The sequence below is a fragment of the Cyanistes caeruleus genome, chromosome 2, assembly GCF_971803275.1.
Source record: "Cyanistes caeruleus chromosome 2, bCyaCae1.hap1.1, whole genome shotgun sequence".
Lineage (NCBI taxonomy): Eukaryota > Metazoa > Chordata > Aves > Passeriformes > Paridae > Cyanistes > Cyanistes caeruleus.
Window position 1 is genome coordinate 77,099,570 of NC_141702.1, and position 19,517 is coordinate 77,119,086.

At 39.9% G+C, this 19,517-nt stretch overlaps 1 protein-coding gene across 4 annotated transcripts; it reads left to right on the forward strand.

Annotated features, from left to right (window-relative positions):
* The first annotated feature begins 1,151 nt into the window (after nucleotides 1–1,151).
* LOC111926952 (plasminogen-like) lies at nucleotides 1,152–16,352 on the forward strand. 4 transcript variants are annotated; one of them, XM_023923741.2, is made up of 12 exons: nucleotides 1,152–1,250; nucleotides 4,065–4,200; nucleotides 4,880–4,986; nucleotides 6,040–6,154; nucleotides 7,225–7,388; nucleotides 7,960–8,089; nucleotides 8,213–8,331; nucleotides 9,787–9,949; nucleotides 10,778–10,908; nucleotides 11,763–11,922; nucleotides 13,413–13,603; nucleotides 16,060–16,352. In XM_023923741.2, the coding sequence occupies exons 1-12, from the start codon at nucleotides 1,202–1,204 to the stop codon at nucleotides 16,062–16,064; spliced, it is 1,470 nt and encodes a 489-aa protein (XP_023779509.2). In that variant the 5' UTR covers nucleotides 1,152–1,201; the 3' UTR covers nucleotides 16,065–16,352. The 4 variants fall into 4 exon arrangements, with proteins under 4 accessions (XP_023779509.2, XP_023779507.2, XP_023779510.2 ...); XM_023923740.2 differs by lacking the exon at nucleotides 13,413–13,603 and adding an exon at nucleotides 3,574–3,694 and having other exon boundaries at nucleotides 1,154–1,250; XM_023923739.2 differs by lacking the exon at nucleotides 13,413–13,603 and having other exon boundaries at nucleotides 1,153–1,250.
* The last annotated feature ends 3,165 nt before the right edge of the window (nucleotides 16,353–19,517 follow it).

The following is a 19,517-nucleotide window of genomic DNA, read 5'->3' on the forward strand; positions in this document are numbered from 1 at the left end:
ACTGCCTGTGTAGGTTGGGATGCAGAGATGTGTTGGCATATAGACACAGCTCAGCACACAGCAGTCACAACCCAAGATTTGTTTTCCTACTAGTGTCACTCCTGCCTGTTCTCACTACAGGATACACATTGGCTGCCCACTTAGAGCCCTCTGCAGTCTGACAAAGCTGAGGCAAAATGCCCACAAAAGGGACACTTCCCCACTGCCTCCTCAGCAGCCCAGGGTGCATTTCCCACCTGTGCCCTGGAGGCATGTACCTCTTGAGCACTGCCTTTAGCCCAAGTGATTCCCAGCACAGAGGGAATATGCAGGATTCCCATCTTCCTCCCAGCTGTGTTCTCATCTGCCCTCCCAATCCCAGCTAAAAGCTACCCTGACTGGCCAGGCAAACCAGTTGAAACTCCTGAAGGCACTAGGGCTGGGAATGCCTGGCTTGCCTTAGCTGAGACCCATGGGGTTGCCAGATGTGACAGATGTTGCTGAAAGGCTTGGGACACCCTGCATACACCCTAAGGTCTGGGCAGATTTGAGATATCAGTGGCTTTGCCTGGAGGTCAAAGGCACATCATACACTGAACCAAAGTGAATGATGACTCACAAGTAATGAACAACAAAAACTAAACCAGAAACAGAAAAAAAGCTGAGGGAAGTCATTTTCTTCCCTCCAGAAATGGCATTTGAGGCTGTTAAAAACAAGTCTGATACTGAGTTAGCATTATCAGTGTCTCTTTGGGGGACTGACTTACACAGAAGCATAAATCAGCAGCAGTTCCAATCTAAAGCTGTCCATATCTCTGGCTGGAAATACTATTGGGACCTAAAGCTGAGCTTGGGACTATATAGAATTAGGTGTGTGAATTGTCTTGTTCCCATACTTTCTACCACGATGATCCTCATCTTTACTTTAGCAAAGTGATGCCAAGCAATCTGAGGAAAAAAAAAAAAAAAAACACATCCCAGAAAAGAAGAAAATTCCTTTACATTTCCCAGTATCCAGTAGAAATAATTGAGCCTGATTTGGTAATCCATCCAATTCAAGGTTGTTTTGATAGCCACACCATGGCAAGGGGGGTACAGCACAGGAGAATTATTAACTTAATCCTCCTGCCTTGTTTGTTTGATGCTGCCTCATTCCAGTGTGAGTCAATAAAACTTTGTGCACCAACACACACAACTTCCAGCACCCGCCAGATGGGCCAAAATGGGGATTTGCAAAGCTGCCTTTCTCTTTCTTTTCTTGCTCAGCTCAGGTAAGAGTCCTTTGCCTTCTGCTTGCCTAGATGAGACTGGGCCCAAACACTAGCAAGCTCCATGTGATGAAGGTAGGTCCCTAAGTCAGTGTATCACTTGTTTCCTGGAAAATGATGGATTTGGGTCCTGCTGGTCAGAAAGAGCTGCTGTTGAATGAAGAGAAAGCTGTGGTTGCCCCAGGGTTGTGCTCATTAGCAACACCAGAAGAGCAGCAGCCTTGGTGTCTGCATGGGCAGCTAATGGCCCCAGACAAATATTTCCCACATCCAGAGGTGGGGACACCCTTGGGAAGCAGCCTCTCAAAGGCTTGTACAAAACCCACAGCAATCAGTGAGAACTTACCTCTAATTTCAGCAGGCTTTGGATCAAATGCTAAAGGTAAAGCTGTGTTTACTGCCAAGCATTGTTAAGCACAGTGATACTGATTTTCATCCTTTGTGATAGGGGTTTTAAAGCTTTGAGATGGAATATTTAAAACAAGATGAAAAATGAACAGGCTCCTTTTTATTCCAGCAATTTTGCATCTTCTGTTGTCAAACACTTCCAATAAAATGTTCTCTCTTGTTTTCCTGAGGGCAGTAGGCAGAAATTTACTCCCCAGTAACCTAGATCACCTTTCTCAGGAGTATGTCCAGAGTTCTTTCTTACAACTCCAAAAGAAGATAGGTTTTCCACTGATGGTAATATATGCATTTCAAACTTATCTACAAATTCTGTAAATAAATATTCTATGTGTAGTATTTACTTCAATCAGATTTTAATCAGATACCATACTCTCTTGTACTTTGAAATTACATATAATTGCATGGCACTTAAATGACTTTTTAAAAATACTGATAAATACATATCAGTTTTTTATGACTTTTTAATAGTTCAGACACTTAAGGTCAGAATACCAGGGACATGTCACTGTATGATTGTACCAGGTTATAAAAGACAACTGAGAAAACAGGAGATTTTATTTGTTCTTTGTTATCTGAGCAAGCTGACTTGCTCAAAAGTGATGGTCCACAACTTCCTTGAAGTCAATTTTTATGTCTTCTGGGTTAGTATTGGTCAAATCTGGAAAGATGCATATGGAAATGAAGAAATTTGTTTGTTCGCATATATTTTACTATTCTGTTCAATTATCCTTTGAAATATCTGGGTTTGTATAGATTTTAGTCAGACTAATATATTCCCTGATGCATTTAAAATCTTTAATATTCTTTTCTTAAGTTTGCACTTTGCAGTGGTTTTCAGGCAAGCAGCATCACCTTTTCTGTTATCTAAGTTTCAGCCAATCTATGTTGTCTTTTAGCTTACGCATGTCATCCAAATTCCCATGTGTTCATTCTTAATCCAAACTTAGATTAAGAACGCCACTGAAAAGGAATAGTATTCAAAGTAAAGCTCTTTGAAGAAACTCTTTGAAGAGTTTTAAGATTATTTTTTAAAGTTTGGAAAGGAGCATTTTCTTTTTCTAATCTCCTGGAAGAGTGGTCTCAGTTAACTTAGGAAAAAGTTCAGGAAAGGAAGCACTTGTTTATTTAATCCATCAGGAGAAATTAGTAGGCTAGGCTATTGGTGCTGTAACAGTGGGACTAGATATGGGAAGCCTCAGTGTCAGGGATTTCTTAAGACATTCAGGTTTTATGGCATTGAGCCAACCCTGCAAGGTGACACAGAAAATGCCCTCAGGCAATTACTAATCTTGCTTTCATTAGTGGCCCAAATATCTTTTATTTTGTGTGAATCTGTGTCATATGGAGGTAGGTGATGAATGGCCCATATGTCATGGGAATTATTAACACTGGAGTGATGTTGCAGTGAATTCAGCCCTAGTATGAGTGCATTAATGAAAGATTGGCAATGTCACCTGTGAGCATGCTGCACAAAATTATGAACTTCCTGCACCTGTCAGTAATAATCTAGATTGAAAAAATTAAATAATTAAACCATATCACTTGTGCAACTTGTTGTAACCTGATGCTGGAGATGGAAATAAACTCTTGTAGAAATTAGGAACAGAAACATAGAATCTTTATAGACATAAAAAGTAAAAGAAAATCAATTAGATCGTAAACTCCATTGTGAGCAACAGTATTTTAGAGGTGTGTTGGATGTATTAGCAGGTACATAATATAAGTCTTATTAAGCTGCAGCTTTCAGATTTAATTATACTAAATTATTTACTAATTCAAAGTCTTGGGTTAATTTGTTGCAACAGAGATGTAGCCTCATGATTTCATTACCAAGTCTGCTCAACCCATTACAATAAAACAATGGAGAGCATTTTAAAAGGCTGTATAGTAACTTTGTGATTGAGGTTTCTTGCTCTAGGGCAGGATATCTTGGGACAAACAACGAGGCAGTGAACAGTGAAGCTGCAGGGATTGCACGATCCGTATGACAGGTCATAATCTCCCACCCACCTAATTGATGCTTCTCCAAAACCTTGATGGTGGGTAGCACTTCCCTTCACCTTTCTCTTATTGGTGTTGACAGCACTTAGTCTCTCTCTCTCTCTGCTCCCTCTCACTCTTGTTTCACATTTTTTGCTTTTAGCTTCAAACTCATGCATTACTCTAATCAGAACTGCCCATACAGCTTTCTTCTGCCTCCTTTTTCCCATGACATGTTGCAGTCATTCAGCTGTGATTCTGTCAAGAGATAGAAATTACCTCAGAGTTTGTCATCTTTTACCCAGAATTATCCAAATAAATTGTATCTTCACCTGTCCGAGCTACATGGAAAATGGGGTTGGAATTCAGAAATCTTCTTTACTGCAGAATTCTCATTTGTAATGTCTGATTCCTTTCTGTCCCTTCTAGTGAAAGGAGATATACTGGATGACTACTTAAGAACAGATGGTGTTTGGGTACTTACTCGAAACAAACAGTTTTACAGGACAAATAATGAGAAAGAATGTGCGGACAAATGTGAAGCTGAAAGAAATTTTACCTGCAGGTAATTTCTATTGAATGTTAAAACGGTGCCATTGTGAGTGTCTGCACATCAATGATATGTTCCTACCTTTGCTCAGAACCAACATCCCCTTTCTGCTGCAGCTCTGCCTTCAGCAGTGTCTCCCATGCCTTTAGCTTGTGACTTATCTCCACCCATAAATTACCACAAGATCAAGTAAAGAACAGATTCACGATTTACTACTCATTTTATAGTAAATGTTCAAGTTCCCATTCTTATCCAGCACTACGTGGAGAAGTGCTTGAGGCTCTTTAGCTGGATGCTGCTTTGTTTCACAAGAGTGCAAGGTTTCTAATCCATTGTAGGGACAGAGGCTAACCTGAGCAGCTAGGATGCTGTTGATAAGGTTTTGCCAATTCAGTTTCTTGTTCCCCACACAATAATTTATTCATGTATTCATATATCCTGAAGAGTGAGCCACTTGAGAGGAGTAGCTAATGCTAACCTCTTACTCAGTGTATAAAACATTGAGTGCAGTATCTGAAGGATAAGAATGAATGTAAGACAGCGCTAGCAAATTAATAATTTATTTAGAAAATATCATGTGTTAGAAAAATAATTATGGGTGTTTCCTTTAATGAAACATATGGGTTCAATAATTTGAATTGAATTTAAAATATTGCTCCCTGTGTCAATATTGCTTCCTTCTCAATTTCAACAGGGCTTTCCTATTCACCAGGAAAAAGCTACAGTGTTTAACACTGGCTGAAAATTCTAAAATGACAGTGACGTTCACCAGCACGGACACGGTTCTTTATGAGAAGAGAAGTATGTGTACAGTAAGATGTTACATATTTACTCATCAAGCCTATTCTAATGGCATCCTTCTGTTCTCTGCTGCAGTGCTGGAGAAAATTCCTGTATAGGGCAGAAAACTAATAGAGAATTTGGGGGTCAAACAGGAAGAAGCCACGTTACTAAACATGCTGTTCAAGAAGGATTAAATACCAAGGACTAGATCCATGGTGGTCTCCATGTGCCATTTGAACTGGGAAGTTAATTGTTGTCTTCCTCCCAGACCCAGTTATATAGTCTTCACCTCCTCTCCCTGGGTGTCAGATGTGTCCAGCTCTATTATTTAGACAGGCTAAAATAATTTAGAAGGAACCCTTTTTTTTTTTTTTTCTAGCAGATTGGTCTTGATCTAACATTTCAATTTTATATTTTGAGGTTTGAAGAGATTCTTATTGTGCAACCAAGGAAGGGGAAAAGAAAGGGGAAATCAAGATCACTGCTCTCAACAACTGGAGATTTTTCAGCATCTGTTGACAATTAAAGAACTATCAACATGATTTGCATTCTCTGTCTTGGAATCCCACTAGAAAAATACCTAGGAGAGTCTGAGGCTAAGATGAATCAAAAGTTTGGGGACCACTTATGTGACAAGTGTATTTTGATAACTAAGTATTTTCTGGCTTAAAGGGATAGCTGGATGGCACCCACACTGCAAATGTGCTTATGAACAGTGCCACTCCAAGAACCTCCAGCTGCTGGTGAAAGACATTCCTATTTATCCCAGCATCATGACAGTTTCAGCATGCATTTTTTTTTGCATATCAAAAACTTGATGTAGCTGATCTCTTGACTTGATTTTATGCCTTTATAACAATGCTTGAGAAAATTTTCTCTTTAGAGGCCTAGTAGCTGTAACTAATTTATTTTTAAATATGTTGTAGAATGTTTGTAGGCACAAGAGGTCCAAAGCATGAGTAAAACAGGGTTCCTCATGTACAGATGAGTTTCATTTATATCTGCAGATTTTCAGTACCAGGAGATGAATGTTGTAACGTCACTGAATTGACAAATTTGATTCCATTTCAGTTTACCTTATGCAGTGTAAAAGAGGGATTGGGACAGACTACAGAGGAACAGAAGCCAAGACTCAGAGGGGTATTCCATGCCAGAAGTGGACAGAAAAAATACCCCACAAACCAAAGTATGTCCTTATTTACATTTCTTTTTGTTCTGAACCCTTTCCAAGTTTCCTCATCTTCATATATATACACAGATTTATAGTGCAAGTTATCAAATCCTGTTGTCAGATGACTTTTAAAAACAGCTTTATCTTCATCTGTCATGTTACTTTTGACTCTACCAGCAGAGACTGCAATGATCTGGATAAGGAAATGACCCATTGACAACTAGAGAAGTTGTGTCTAAATGTGAGGTGTCTAAAGCAGATTAAATGCTCCTTCTCTCAACATGAGGAGGATTTTTGCTGTTGGTACCAGTGAGGTCAAAATTACTCTCCTCTGCATAAAGTGATATCTGTCCAACTCTAGGCCCCCTTACCTGTCATAGAGAGAGTCAAAAAAACAAAACAAAAAAAAAAGAAAAAAAGAGGAAAAGTATCCAAGGGCCAAATGGACCTTGCCAGGTAGAATCTCCTCAGGGCTGGCTGCCATTGGGCTCACTGAAGCAAGTGGGGAAGCAGAGGTCCTGTTTTCTCTGATCTATGTTGAAGTTTTATTTTAAAAATTATTTTCTTGTTATTGTAATTAAATACACTTGGATACACTTGTTCAGATGATTTAAAAATAATTTAGTCTTCTCTGGTAAGATTACCATAGGAAAAAGGCTCACATCACTTGCTTCAGATCTCTGAGACCTGGCTGAGTGCAACAGTTGTGTTTGGTGAATAATCTCTAGAAATACACAACTTTTAAATTAGCTCCATTAAGACAAACACATGACAGAGCCACAGGTTGTAGTGAGCTGGTTAAAGCAACTGGATGCACATATTAAAGACAGCAATTGTCCTTTCAGACTGTCATCATCCTTACAGGTTGTAACCTCACTTCTTACTGGCAACTGGGGCTAGGGAGAAAGCTACTAATAATTGTAGTTAGGAATAATTTTTCAGTTTTCATTTATGGCTTACGATGGGAAATCTGTTTCATTTTTACTGTGAATGAATAAAATTCACAGCTAGCTGAGCAGGTTAGATATTTCCCTTCTCCACCACTGAAGTTCTGGTATTAAAATAGAATTCTAATACTATTACAGTTATACACCTGAGAGATACCCCAATGCAGGGTTGGAAGAAAATTACTGCCGAAACCCTGATGCAGATGAAAGAGGACCCTGGTGTTACACAACAGATCCTGCCATGAGATTTGATTACTGTGCCATCCCAGAGTGTGAGGACCAGGTCATGCACACTGGAGAAGGTATACTTACTTTTCAGAGATGTTCAAGTAGGTAATGTTACTCCTGCTACTTTTTTGTGCTTTATTTTCACAGACTTTTTTCAAATTAGAGTTTAAATCAAGATGAACTTAAGAAGTTCTCAACAGAGAGGTTTTCCTACCTGGCTTGAGTTTTCAAAGTTATTTTGTAAATATGGAAGAACTAAAATTTTTTAATCAGTTGCAGTTATTGTTTGCTTTACCTTCATCTGTCTTGTTACTCTTGACTCTACTGGCAGAGAACTGCAATGATCTGGATAAGGACTATATTGCTCTTACACCAGTAATTTATTTAATTGTAACAAGGGTAAAGACTGACCAAAGTTCTGTGTAACACACTGAACTCCCATTGCTAACAGCACATACAGATCCATGACAAATTCCTTCCTGCAAATGAAACATACTCCTGAAGTGCTGTTAATTTGGCCAGGCTGTAATGCACGGTTTTCTGAATTCCTTTCATTGTTAGCTGGAGCAAACCCCACTTGTCCTTTCAGCATAATCTGCCATGAGCAGGCTGGTGTGTTCCTCACTTTGTTTTCCTTCTGCCTAGGACCTACAGGGGAGTGCATGCAGTGTAACGGCGAGGATTACCACGGAGAAGTTTCGAGAACAGAGTCTGGACTTGAGTGCCAACGCTGGGATGCCCAAGAGCCTCATATTCATGGATTTATCCTGAAACAGTGAGTGACACTCAGCACCAAATTCATTCCCACAGAGCCTGGGAAAGCCTGCCTGCAGACAGCCTCATTGCTACACGTGGCCACTGCTGGCTCATGAGTTTATCTTTCATTTTCAATGCACAGCTATCCAGAAAAGGATCTGAAGATGAATTATTGCCGCAATCCTGATGGTGAACTTCGGCCCTGGTGTTTCACTACCAACCCAAATAAACGCTGGGAATATTGCAACATTCCTCGTTGCAGTGAGTCTGATTTCCTGAGATCACTCCAGAGGGTAGCTCATTAAAATTATGCAGGGAGGGGAAAGACAAGAAACCACAGTTCTGAGTAACCTGGAGGTATCTCTGTGAAGCAGGGAAAGTGCACATTAATAAGCACAATCACACATTCAACTTCTATTAGGTAAAACCATGTATGGTCAGTGAGGACGAAGGTGTCACAAAGTGAAATATGGCCAAAGATGTTATGGAAACCATAATTTGCCCTTAACCACTCTACTCTTCCACTCACCTGGGAGGCAAGACATTAGGGTTAAATCAGGTGGTAGTTTACTGCTGATCTGCTAACTCACGGAAATGATCTAAATTACCATGTGGCCATACTGTGATATTTTACCTGGACCTGATCTGCTCAGCCAGCACTGCCTTCTCCTTAGCAAGGGTTGAATCCTGAGAAACAAGCTCAGTCCTCAGGAGAAAAACCTGACTTATCAGCGAGCTAGCTTAACCCATTAAGCTGAGCACAGTAATTCTGGATATTTCCAAGGCACTGAATTAAGAGGTAACATTTCCAATGGTAAAAGTGGATTGCACTTTGAGAAAAAAAAAATATGGGTGTTTTTTTTCTCTCTAGAGATTGATTGCCAGTGCTGCAAGCAGTGGTGTGTGTTCACTAGATGCAGTTCTCTTCAGCATGCTTAATTACAGATGGCAGAATAACTCTTTATAGACTTTTGTATGATAAATTGTGACAGTTACCAATGCATTTCCATCCTGTGCTTAAAATTTAAAGTTTAAGGAACATACCAAACTTTTAGGGTCATACTCATGTCCTTGGGAAATTCTGTATATTATAGGTATGTGCTGTAAATTCATCTTCCATTTGCCCTCTGCAGTTTCTATGCCTCTGATCATTACTCTTATTTTCTTTGCTGTTCCCCACATGGCAGATCATTTCTCTTTCTTTCTTTTTTCACTATTCCTTCTGTCCCTCTTCCCCAACTCACTGACTCAAGAGACTCAGTTCTGAAGGCTGCTCTGCTTTCTCTCACAATTTCTTCTTGGTCCTTTCTGCTCTTCCACGCTACCTATGTGCATTATGTTACTGTACTCCATCTCACTTGGGTTTACAGGACTGTAGGAAACTACTTACTGCCTTTCCTGTTCTGCTCGCAGGGGACAGTAGGCACAGAGTCTGGCTCAACCCAGCAAAGTTATTTACTGGCTGCTGTAAAAGGGCAGACACAGGACATCCATCTGGCAGTCTAGAGGCCCATAAAAATGTCCTCTTTGATTTTGACATGGCTTTTAACCAGTGTAACCTCTGCTGAAAGAAAAAAAAAAAAAAGAAATGCATCTTCAACAGTACAGAAACAAAGGGGTTTATATGTTTTTGAAAGCACTACTTACCAGTGTTTTTCTGCTCTCCCCTTCCCTCCCCTTCCCTCTCCTTTTCTTTTTTTTCTCTTCCTGTTACAGCTACACCCCCACCAGTCTCTGGCCCAGACTCCCAGTGTCTTTCAGGGAAAGGTGAAGACTATCGAGGAAGGATAGCCACCACGGAATCAGGAAATGCCTGCCAACACTGGAACACACAGTTTCCTCACAAACATGGCTGGATCCCTGACAGATATCCCTGCAAGTACGCTGAGTCTCATCATTCTAACAAATACCAAAGAACAGATATTATTCCCTGTCAATCCAGATGCAAAGGCAAGAGGAGGACAGGTTTTCCTCATTTATGTTGTTAAGTTGTAATTCTCGCTGTTTGTCAGTGCTCTTTACTTCTGTTCAGGTCTTGCTCTTCAATTTTTTCTGCCTCTCTGTTTATTCTCATGTTATTTTCTCACTTTTCTCCTCCACACCCCACATCAGAGCTATAAGTAGTTTGCTATTTTATGTTAAAAATCCCCTTGGCTGTGTTTTGGTACATTTTCAATGCATTACTTTTCTGAAGAGTGATGCTCCAATACAACTTTGTGCTCCAAGGTCTAAGCACAAACTGGGTTTGCAGAGCATTACCAATGTGCAGAAATTTCTGACCTGGCTTATAGTAGTTAGATCCTGTGAGTTTTCCTAGGGAGGTGAAACCCTGTCCACTTTCACAGGGCAGAGACTAGCATGCACCTGTGCTCCTATCTACACACTTCCAGTCTTGCCTGGTTCTTGCTGTAATCTCAGGGCTATCAGTGCCCTCTGTTTTGAAGTCAGCTCTTTCTGCTGCATCTTGACCTCAACAACATGAGCAGAAAGTGTAAGCATTAGAAAAATTATTCTTATATCTTCAGCATTTAGACTGTGAAGTTGAAGACCATTGATTAGTCCCAAAGGAGTGATGCATGTGTTGATCTCCAAAAAGGATAAACACACCACTGAGTTGAATTCTGCATGCAGTAGTTGTTAATAGTCATGCACACAACTCTTCTGGATTTCTGTGAGTAAAACCAGTGTTCCTATTTCCTGTTTTAAGGGGCTTACAGGGAAACTACTGTAGAAACCCTGATGGAGAGAAGAAGCCTTGGTGCTACACCACCAACAGCAGCATTAGATGGGAATATTGCACAATTCCTCCCTGTGACAGGACAGAACAAGGGATTGCTGGTATGAATAACGGACTGCACTTGAGATAAGGACTTTGAAACAGTGGAAGATTTCTTGTTTTGTATTGTAAATGTATTGAATCTTATTTTTCAGTCACTTTGTCACTCTTAATGTTTGTCTGCCTGGCATGTTTCAAAATCTGCCAAATATTAAACTTTCAGTGGTTAGGGAAATACAGTGAAAGATGCAAATCACGAGCTGATTCAACAGAAGAATTACAGGATGAAAGATATTTATGTTTTTATATTCCTTTCTTCCCAAAGGTAGGCCAATTGTAGCAGGTACATTGAAAAATAGAAAAAAAAATAGAAAAAAAAATTGAAAAAAAGGTTTAAAGAGATTAAAAACTGCTCAATAAAATAAACTCCTATTTTTGGAAATTAGCCACAAATGAGAGGACAAGAGCTTTCAATGTAATTAAAAATCACATTGAAACATTCATTCATTTAAGCACAAAATTAAAAAGAAGAAAGTCTTATCAGAAGGATAATAGAGAGACTAAAGTTTAACATAATGTCTGTTTGAGAAATATCATGGGCAAAATCACCAGTATCTAGTCTTTGAGGATTTTGCATGAGAACTTCCTTATCTTTAATTCTGACGTGTTCACTTATGCCAAATGAAACTAACTGGTGAACCCTTAAACATCTAACATAAGATGATAAAACTGTGAAAGTTTTCCCAGTATCTTAGGAAATGCCCTTCTGCTGCAGGTGTGATGATTTCACTGGATACTGTCTGCATAAATGAGTCATTCATTTTTGTCATATTGTGTGTTTGAGGCTTTCTTGTGCCTGCTCAGTAAGAACATTGAAATTACGATGCCAAAGACCAGTTTCTGTTGTTCGCCGCAGATGCGCCCGTACAAGTTCCCCTAACAGAGGAGTGCTACCGAGGCAGAGGCCAGAGTTACCGTGGCACAACATCTGTCACTGCATCAGGAAAGAAGTGCCAGGCCTGGAGCTCCATGTTCCCACACAGGCATATAAAAACCCCAGACAAATTCCCAGACGCGTACGTTCATCTCACCATTCTTGCTTTCTCTGGCAATAACTATTGCTGGTTGTATTATCTTTGCACAGCTATGCTTTAAAACACTGCTAGGGAATATATTGATAAAAGAGAACTTTTCTAAGATACAGAAATGTTTTCTGTTAGTCTCACTTGTAAGAATTGTGTTTTCTTGTTATCTAAATTCTGAGTAAAATACAGCTGTGTCCCTTACTCTTAAATCTGATCTCCTGCAACCAGCACCAGGAGACTTGCGTCCAGAGACAAGGCATCTACTGGAATATGTGTTTTGTTTACAAATTTGAGACTTTTTGTTGTGGCCTTTCTAATGATTTAATCTGGGGAGGACACAGTGTTTATGATACAAAGCATGCAGTCAGATATGTCATGCTTAGAAATACCAGCCAAGTGTTCTTTGCAGTTGGAACTGGGCACCCAGAATTGCATGCACTGAAATTTCCCCTTGATTTATTTTCTTCAGATTAATAAAACTGGACAGGAATGACTGGAGCAGTGACAAGCTAATCAAAATCACTAATCTGCCAGTTTTTACTAAGAGCAGGAGAGCAACAGGATTACAATTGCAGGAGAAACTGTGAAGAAATGCATCATGCTTAGTGGGTCATAAGCAGGAAGGCTGATAATTTTCTATTTTTCTTTTGCCCTTTTTTTGCTGTCACCCTAAATAATTTGAAAATTTCACTTATATTTTGGCATCAAAAAACTGGAAAATCCTCAGAGGGGATGATATCTTTCAAAAACATTTTAAAATATTTAAACCAAGCTGGGAAAATGTGGAATTCATGTGTTCTGTCATATTCACAGAAAAAGCATTTCAGTTCTTTTTTATTCTGAGACTGTGCTGTGATTCAGAACGGGGAAATACTGCAACTCTGCAAATTATTGAAAAGAGAAATTCCACTCCCCCATGCCCCAGCAAGCACAGACACAGGAGTAGTGTCACTGAAGTCAGTTAGGAATGGGGTTTTGGGGGATTAAGAGGGGACCAATTGCATAGGCATTTGTTTCCTGATGTGAACATGAGAAGGAACCTTTTGGCATTTAAAAAATTTTGGAAAAGCCTAAGTTCTTCCCAATACCATAAATCCTCCTGCATATTTATTACTAATTCGTACATTTTCACAATTGTGTATGCTACTTGTAAATTAAAATGATTGCCATAGGAGGTTATTATTTAGGTACTCAGTACATTGAAACATTACAGCCAGAGTATAAGCCAGCAGTTGAATTGTTTCCTTATGCATAAATATATTAAAGACTCCAATGATCATGCAATAATCAAAATACAAATCTTCACTATCATCACAACCGCAGATGTGTTTGCTGGTAGTAGGGTATCTGGCCATAAGTAAAACCAACAATAAATCTATTTATTTGTACATAGTAGATGTACATAGGACATCTTTTTGTCATGATTTTCCTGTGCTTCCTTTCAGTCTTACTCAGCACAACTGTTGACTTTATTTGTGCAGGGATTTGAGGGACAACTATTGTAGAAACCCAGATGGTGACAGCAGCCCGTGGTGTTTCACCACTGACCCCAACACCTTATGGGAGTACTGCAATCTCAAGAGGTGTGATGACCATACACAGGAGCCTGCACCTAATGCCTCCCCTGGAATGATGGAGCACCATATTGGCCCAGCTACACCCAACACATCTGGTAACAGCTGGCTATAAGTGTCACCCCCTGTAGAGTCTGTGGGTAAAGGAAATAGCAACCTATCAAAATTATTCTTGAGTGTCATGCTTTAACCACAGCCAGAAACTAAGTATCATGCAGCTGCTCACTCATCACCCCAGCCATTCTTTGGTGGGAAGGAGGATGTAAAAACAAGTAAGACTCATGAGATAAGAATGGTTTAATAATTGAAACAAAATTATTTACAATAACTACAATAATAATAGCAGCAATAATAATATTAATTGTAATGAAAATGTGAGAGAGGGATAAAACCCAATGAACAAAAGTGATGCACAATACAACTGCTGACCAATATCTGTGGACCTGATTTTCTGAGTCTGAGAGAGTTTTTCAGTCTGTCAGTGTCTGATCTGTTCCCAAAGGAAAGTCTCTTGAGAACATTTTTCTCTCAAGGACCATTTTTGTAAATAACTTGGTTTTCTCAAAACAATTCTGTACAGCTGTGCTGAGTGTGTCTTCTCTCGTTCCACCAATGGGACACCTTTACCAATCATGTTAAACCTGTATCAGAACACCTTATAAAAGGGGCTGAAAAATTCTGAACTAAATCCTTCTGATGATCCTCTTTCTGCCTGTTGAATTGAATCCACGCTCCTCATTTTGTGTCCAACACAAAATGTCCAGCCTGTCCCTGAGCAGCAATTAGTGGCTCTGTCCAGTGTATGTAATAGCATGTTGTTCAATGGGATGGAATATCCCTGTGGCCAGGCCAGGCCAGCTGTCCTGGCCGTGCCTCTGCCCAGCTTCTTGTGCCCTTCCTCTGGTGATACAGAGAAGGGGAAACTGAAAAGTCCTTGAGTTAGATCTAGTAAGCACTACATAGCAACAACCAAAATATCAGTGTTATAATCGTTACACTGGTATCAAACCTAAAACATGGTGCTGTACCAGCTACTAAAAAGAAAATTAACTCTACTTAAGCCAAAACCAGGACCCTGACTAGGCCTGTAATGTAACAGTTACATCCCTCCTGCGGTTTTCAGATTTGTACTGCAGCATTTTGCAGCAAGTGCTCTTTAGTTAGTCCTGTATGTCCTGCAGCCTATGTCATTTTGCAGTGCACTCTGAAGGATGTCTTTTTCATTTAGGTGAACAAGAGGAAAACTGACATTTCTAGTATTTCTTTAGCTGTGTGCTGTTGAAATATGTGACTGTTATTATTATAAGAATTTTGCTTCTGTTGTGCTTTATGGTTTCAGGAAGGTGACCTTAGCTTGCATTGTTCACAGGAGGCTTTGTTTTGTAAAATCTGATAAATGAGGTTTCTCTCTGTCCTGTTTTGTTAATTCCTTAATTAATAGTCCACATTGGTCAAAGTGGTACGACATTTCTTCAAGTATTGTGGAGCTTTGCATGAGTTACTTATTTCATAAAGGAAGGAGGCAGGTTTGAAAAAAAGACAACATTGAGTTGTGTGCTCTTCTTCCATGCAGCAGAAAAGAAGTACCTGTAGCAATGCCCTTGGAAGCAAAAGTTACTCCTTCAGTCTACTGGGCTGCTGAAATATGCTTCTCTCATAAAAGTGCTTACTGATACAAATTTAGCAAAAACTTTGATGCCTTTCCAGATATTTGCTATATGTTACAGAAAATGTTTAGCCGGAATTTCCTTGATATGAATATATAATCACACTGAATTTATGAATGGAAGTGTTAAGAATCATTATTTTTGTGGTGAATTTACTTCGGGAAGCATAGATAGTTGTGGGGTAACAGTAATCTAATTTTGACTATAAGCAGGTAAATGCATATAATTTAGACTCTCAAGGCTCAGAAATAGTTTCAGAAGCTCAACATTTCTACATGTAGCCTAAGAACTGAGGTATACACAGCACTTTTTTCTTAACTCAGGCAACTAGAATAGCCAGAAAACTGTGTAAGGTAGTATCTTACTCATATTAGCCCAGTCTTGTGAATATCCCACTCACCTGAAGCAAAGCCTGTAATATGCTGCCTGGACTTAGAGACTGTGGGCAGTGTGTTCATTGATAGAGTCAAAAATCGTCAGACATAGGTATTTGTATCCTGCTATACCTGCATTTTAAGGAGCAGCATTAAAACAGTTAAATTCTTTTTGGCCAGATCAAGTAGATCGGGGATAGTGGAAAATTAGGAAAGTTCTGGTTTTATGTGTGTAATTGACCTGACAGTGGTCTGGGGATGTACTCACATCCATGGCTGGTGGATCTTCAGACCAAGAGCATGGCCTGGATGCTTAGAAACAAGGAGTTTTTCCACCCCAATTCTTTTACTCCAGAAGGTCAAATAAAACACTTTCTCTCTCTACAGTCCTTGTGTCAGTCACATTTGAAAGCCTTTGAAGCTACAATATTATTCCTGACAGTATTTTGCTGTTTGTATGCTTAGTGTCCCCATTACTGGAGGAGTTACTTTATACTCTCTTTTCCTCCCTAGGCTGAAGTTGGACAACCTCTGGAGTGCCAAGAGAAAACCAGATTTGTCCAATATGGAGTCACCTCTTGGGAACTGGCCTGTACCCAGCCATCAAAGCCTGGTTTTGTCCGAATTCCTGCTTTTGTTTCTTGGGTCAAGAATGCTGCGGCTTCCCGCTGAATCTGGATGCAGGCTAATTCTTCTGGAAAGCAGTCCCTGTGTCAGAAACAACATTCCAAGTATGGCTTTATGACTGGTTTTAAAAATTATGTAATAATTCATAGGAATCCTAAATAAATACCACTACTGGCTGAGCCTAAGTAGCTATTGCAAAGCAACAGCAAATTGCCATTGTCTGTCAGAGTATTCGTGTCGTACCTGCATGAGTCAGCCATGGTTGCATGTCACAGCAGCTGTAAGGCTCCTACTTCACCCCTGTTACACCCCAAATACTTAAATCCAGGAATTAAATTGAAGGTTCCTTTACAATAGTTGGCACAAAGAGAAATTCCAACCAGATACTCTGAAGAGAGGAAAAATCACACAGGAGATTAGTGACAAAAACATAGAAAATAAAGGGACTTTATTTTAAAAGGATTAAATATGACACCATATTCAACATAAAACAATTTGTTATTATAAGCATTACTATAATTATTATATAATTATTAAATAATTATAATTATTGCATTATATATATAAATTATATAATTATAAGCATTACTTAGCATTAATTTACTACTTAGCATTTACTTAGCCCATTTCACCTAGAAACCTTTAAACCTATGACAGCTTATGTTACCCACAAAGTTCCATGAGAAGAGAATTAGGATTAAAAAGAAAGAGACTGAGAAAGACAAAAGAGATTTAGAAAAACACATGTAGAGTTACCACCTCCTAGGATTCCATTGTGGGTGAGATAGGAACTCCAGGAAGCTGGCAGGGTCAGGACCATGTGCTTGCCTTGTGCTCCATCTATTAAGCTTCCATGGGCCTTTCCCCTAAGGAGAGACTTCCAGTCACTTTGCCAGTCAGGTTAGCACTGCACCCCCATGTGATTGATTGATTGATTGATTGACAGCTCAGCCAGGGCTGAGGAGGTCTGAGGACAGGGCAGGGCACCACCTCACCTAGCAGATCATAAGAAGGCATTCCAAGCACCCCAAAAAATGGCTCACAACACTAAACTTATCCAGTCTCTGACAACGATCCTGCATCTCAAGACATCAACCAGGACCACCACACTGGGACCTTTCCTCTTTTGATCTAATCAGGGTACCTTTCCTCTCCTTTTTAAAGGAAAGAAGGGGAAAGCACATTGGAACTCATATAATGGGCAATTGCTATACCAATAAAACCTAATTAACATCTTTTTATGTAGTTCATTCACCCCACCATCCCATTAGTCCAAAAATGAGAGGATGATCAGGCTTCAGGATGAGTTCATGCAGCAGTCTTTCAGCACCTAAAGAGTCCAACAGATCATCCATGATTCCCTGTGCTCCTTCAGGCAACATTTTCCTACTTTGAGGTTTAGCATTCTCTAACATTATAGATAATTTACACAACTATTTGTGGTACTTGGTTGACATGTAAGCTGAGTTCCAAAAAAAGCTTGGCAAATTCAGTGTAGGCCACCTTGCCTTTTGGACTCCACAAACTTACATGTCCAGGAATCCCTATGACCCAAATAAATACCACATGTCCCAGATCATGGGACCACATGTCCCAGATCCCCCCACCAAGCAGGTTTCAGGGAGATACCCAGAACCTTACTCAGGGAGAGAGAAAAGGTCGGTGGACATCATGGGAAACAACATACAGTACAATTCTACTAACTAAAATGATCTGGATTTCCTTAGGGGTGGGAGTCAAATAACACTCATTCATTCCAATCTCTTCAGCATATCATTTTCAGGGTCATGATTTCAGACCATAAGTCTTTTTAATTTAACCAAACTCTTCAGTGGTTTTCCAACCGAAATCTTTCTTTCAATCAGTCCCTGTCTACAGCTGGAAGGAATCAGGAGCTGGGTTAGCACGGCCTCTAGTGATTGATTGATTGATTGATTGACAGCTCAGCCAGGCTGGGGGTCAATGGGCAGGCCACTGTCTCACCAGAAGCAAGGCCAGACCCATCCTCTACTACACATGCACCAGCACTGGTTTGAGACACTCAACTTATCCAGTCTCTGACAACCATCCCGTATCTCAATAGACAATAGACCAGAACCACTGCACTGGGACCTTGCCTCTCCTGCTCCAATCTAGTAGATAGAGAAGAAAGAAGAGGAAAACATGCTGAAATTCCTGTAAGGGGCAGCTGCTATTCATGAATATGCCTTTATGTAGTTCATTCCCCCCAGTACCTCTTGGGTCCAAAAACTGCAGGACAATCAGGCTCCAGAGAGGTCTAGGTTTGGAAAGACAGGTATCTGCTAAGGAAGGCAGATACTTCCCCTGAAATGGAAAAATTCCCCTCCCCTCCAAATTATTATAATATTGAAATTAAGGCGCTCTCAGGCAAAGATATGGGTATAGGAATAACAGTTCTCTACTAGGAAAATTAAAATAAAAATATAGTAGTACAAAACGAAACAAACCCCACTGTCAGAGTCAGAATACAACCTGACATGCTGTTGGTCAGGCTGTTGGTAGCACTCTGATTAAATGCTGGCTGTAGTGGTCCTGCAGTGATAGATGTGATTCTATTGAAGCAGTGATCATGTAGATTACTACAGGGTGTAGTTTTCCTCTAAAGGTCCAGTAGTGGTGTAGATGTGTTCAGTCTTCCTCTGGGAATCCAGTGGAGAAAGGTTTACTGTGGTGTTCCAAGTCTCAGATTATATCCAGGTAGGAATTCTTGGCTCCTTCCCCTGGGTGGAGCATCTGACAATGGGATGATGGAATTTATCAGTCATGCAGTGATACTCAATGGCCCATTAACAGAAGAGATCCCCCTGGAGTTAGGAGGGATGGATCCTGGAAGAGGTAAAGAACACTGCCCCACCTGGTTTTAACAGATATACACAATTAATATATACTTCTGATTACAGCTTGCATTGTAACCCAAGACAGGGGGGAAGTTCATGCAGCAATCTTTCAGCACCCAAGGAGTCAAGTAGATCATCCATGATTTCCAGTGCGTTCTTGGAGGTGACACTTTCCTTCTGTGAAGTTTAACATTATTTAATATTAGATAAATTGCACAAATATTTTTTGATACTTGAATTTGTAAGGTAGGGGTGGTTCTGAGAGGTTTCATTTATCTTGAGCCTGGTCTTTAAATTTTGGAATGAATTACACTAGTTTGGGAGAAGGCTGACAAGGTATCAGCTCCTTCTTGGGCACTGTTAAGAGGCCACCACTTCCCACACACTCCCAGTACTTTTATCATATATTGGAGCAGGGAGAGAGACCTGTTTCCCCCCCTTAACAAGTTTAAACTTTTCATGCAACAGTATGAATCAGTATGCTTT

Bases quoted from the DNA above. Each gene is read 5' to 3' on its own strand.
- LOC111926952 (XM_023923739.2), top strand. From the start codon at position 1,202: ATGGGGATTTGCAAAGCTGCCTTTCTCTTTCTTTTCTTGCTCAGCTCA. The intron at 8,090-8,212 runs GTGAGTGACACT...TTCAATGCACAG, and splicing joins CATGGATTTATCCTGAAACA to CTATCCAGAAAAGGATCTGA. The intron at 11,923-16,059 runs GTACGTTCATCT...TTTCCTCCCTAG, and splicing joins CCAGACAAATTCCCAGACGC to GCTGAAGTTGGACAACCTCT.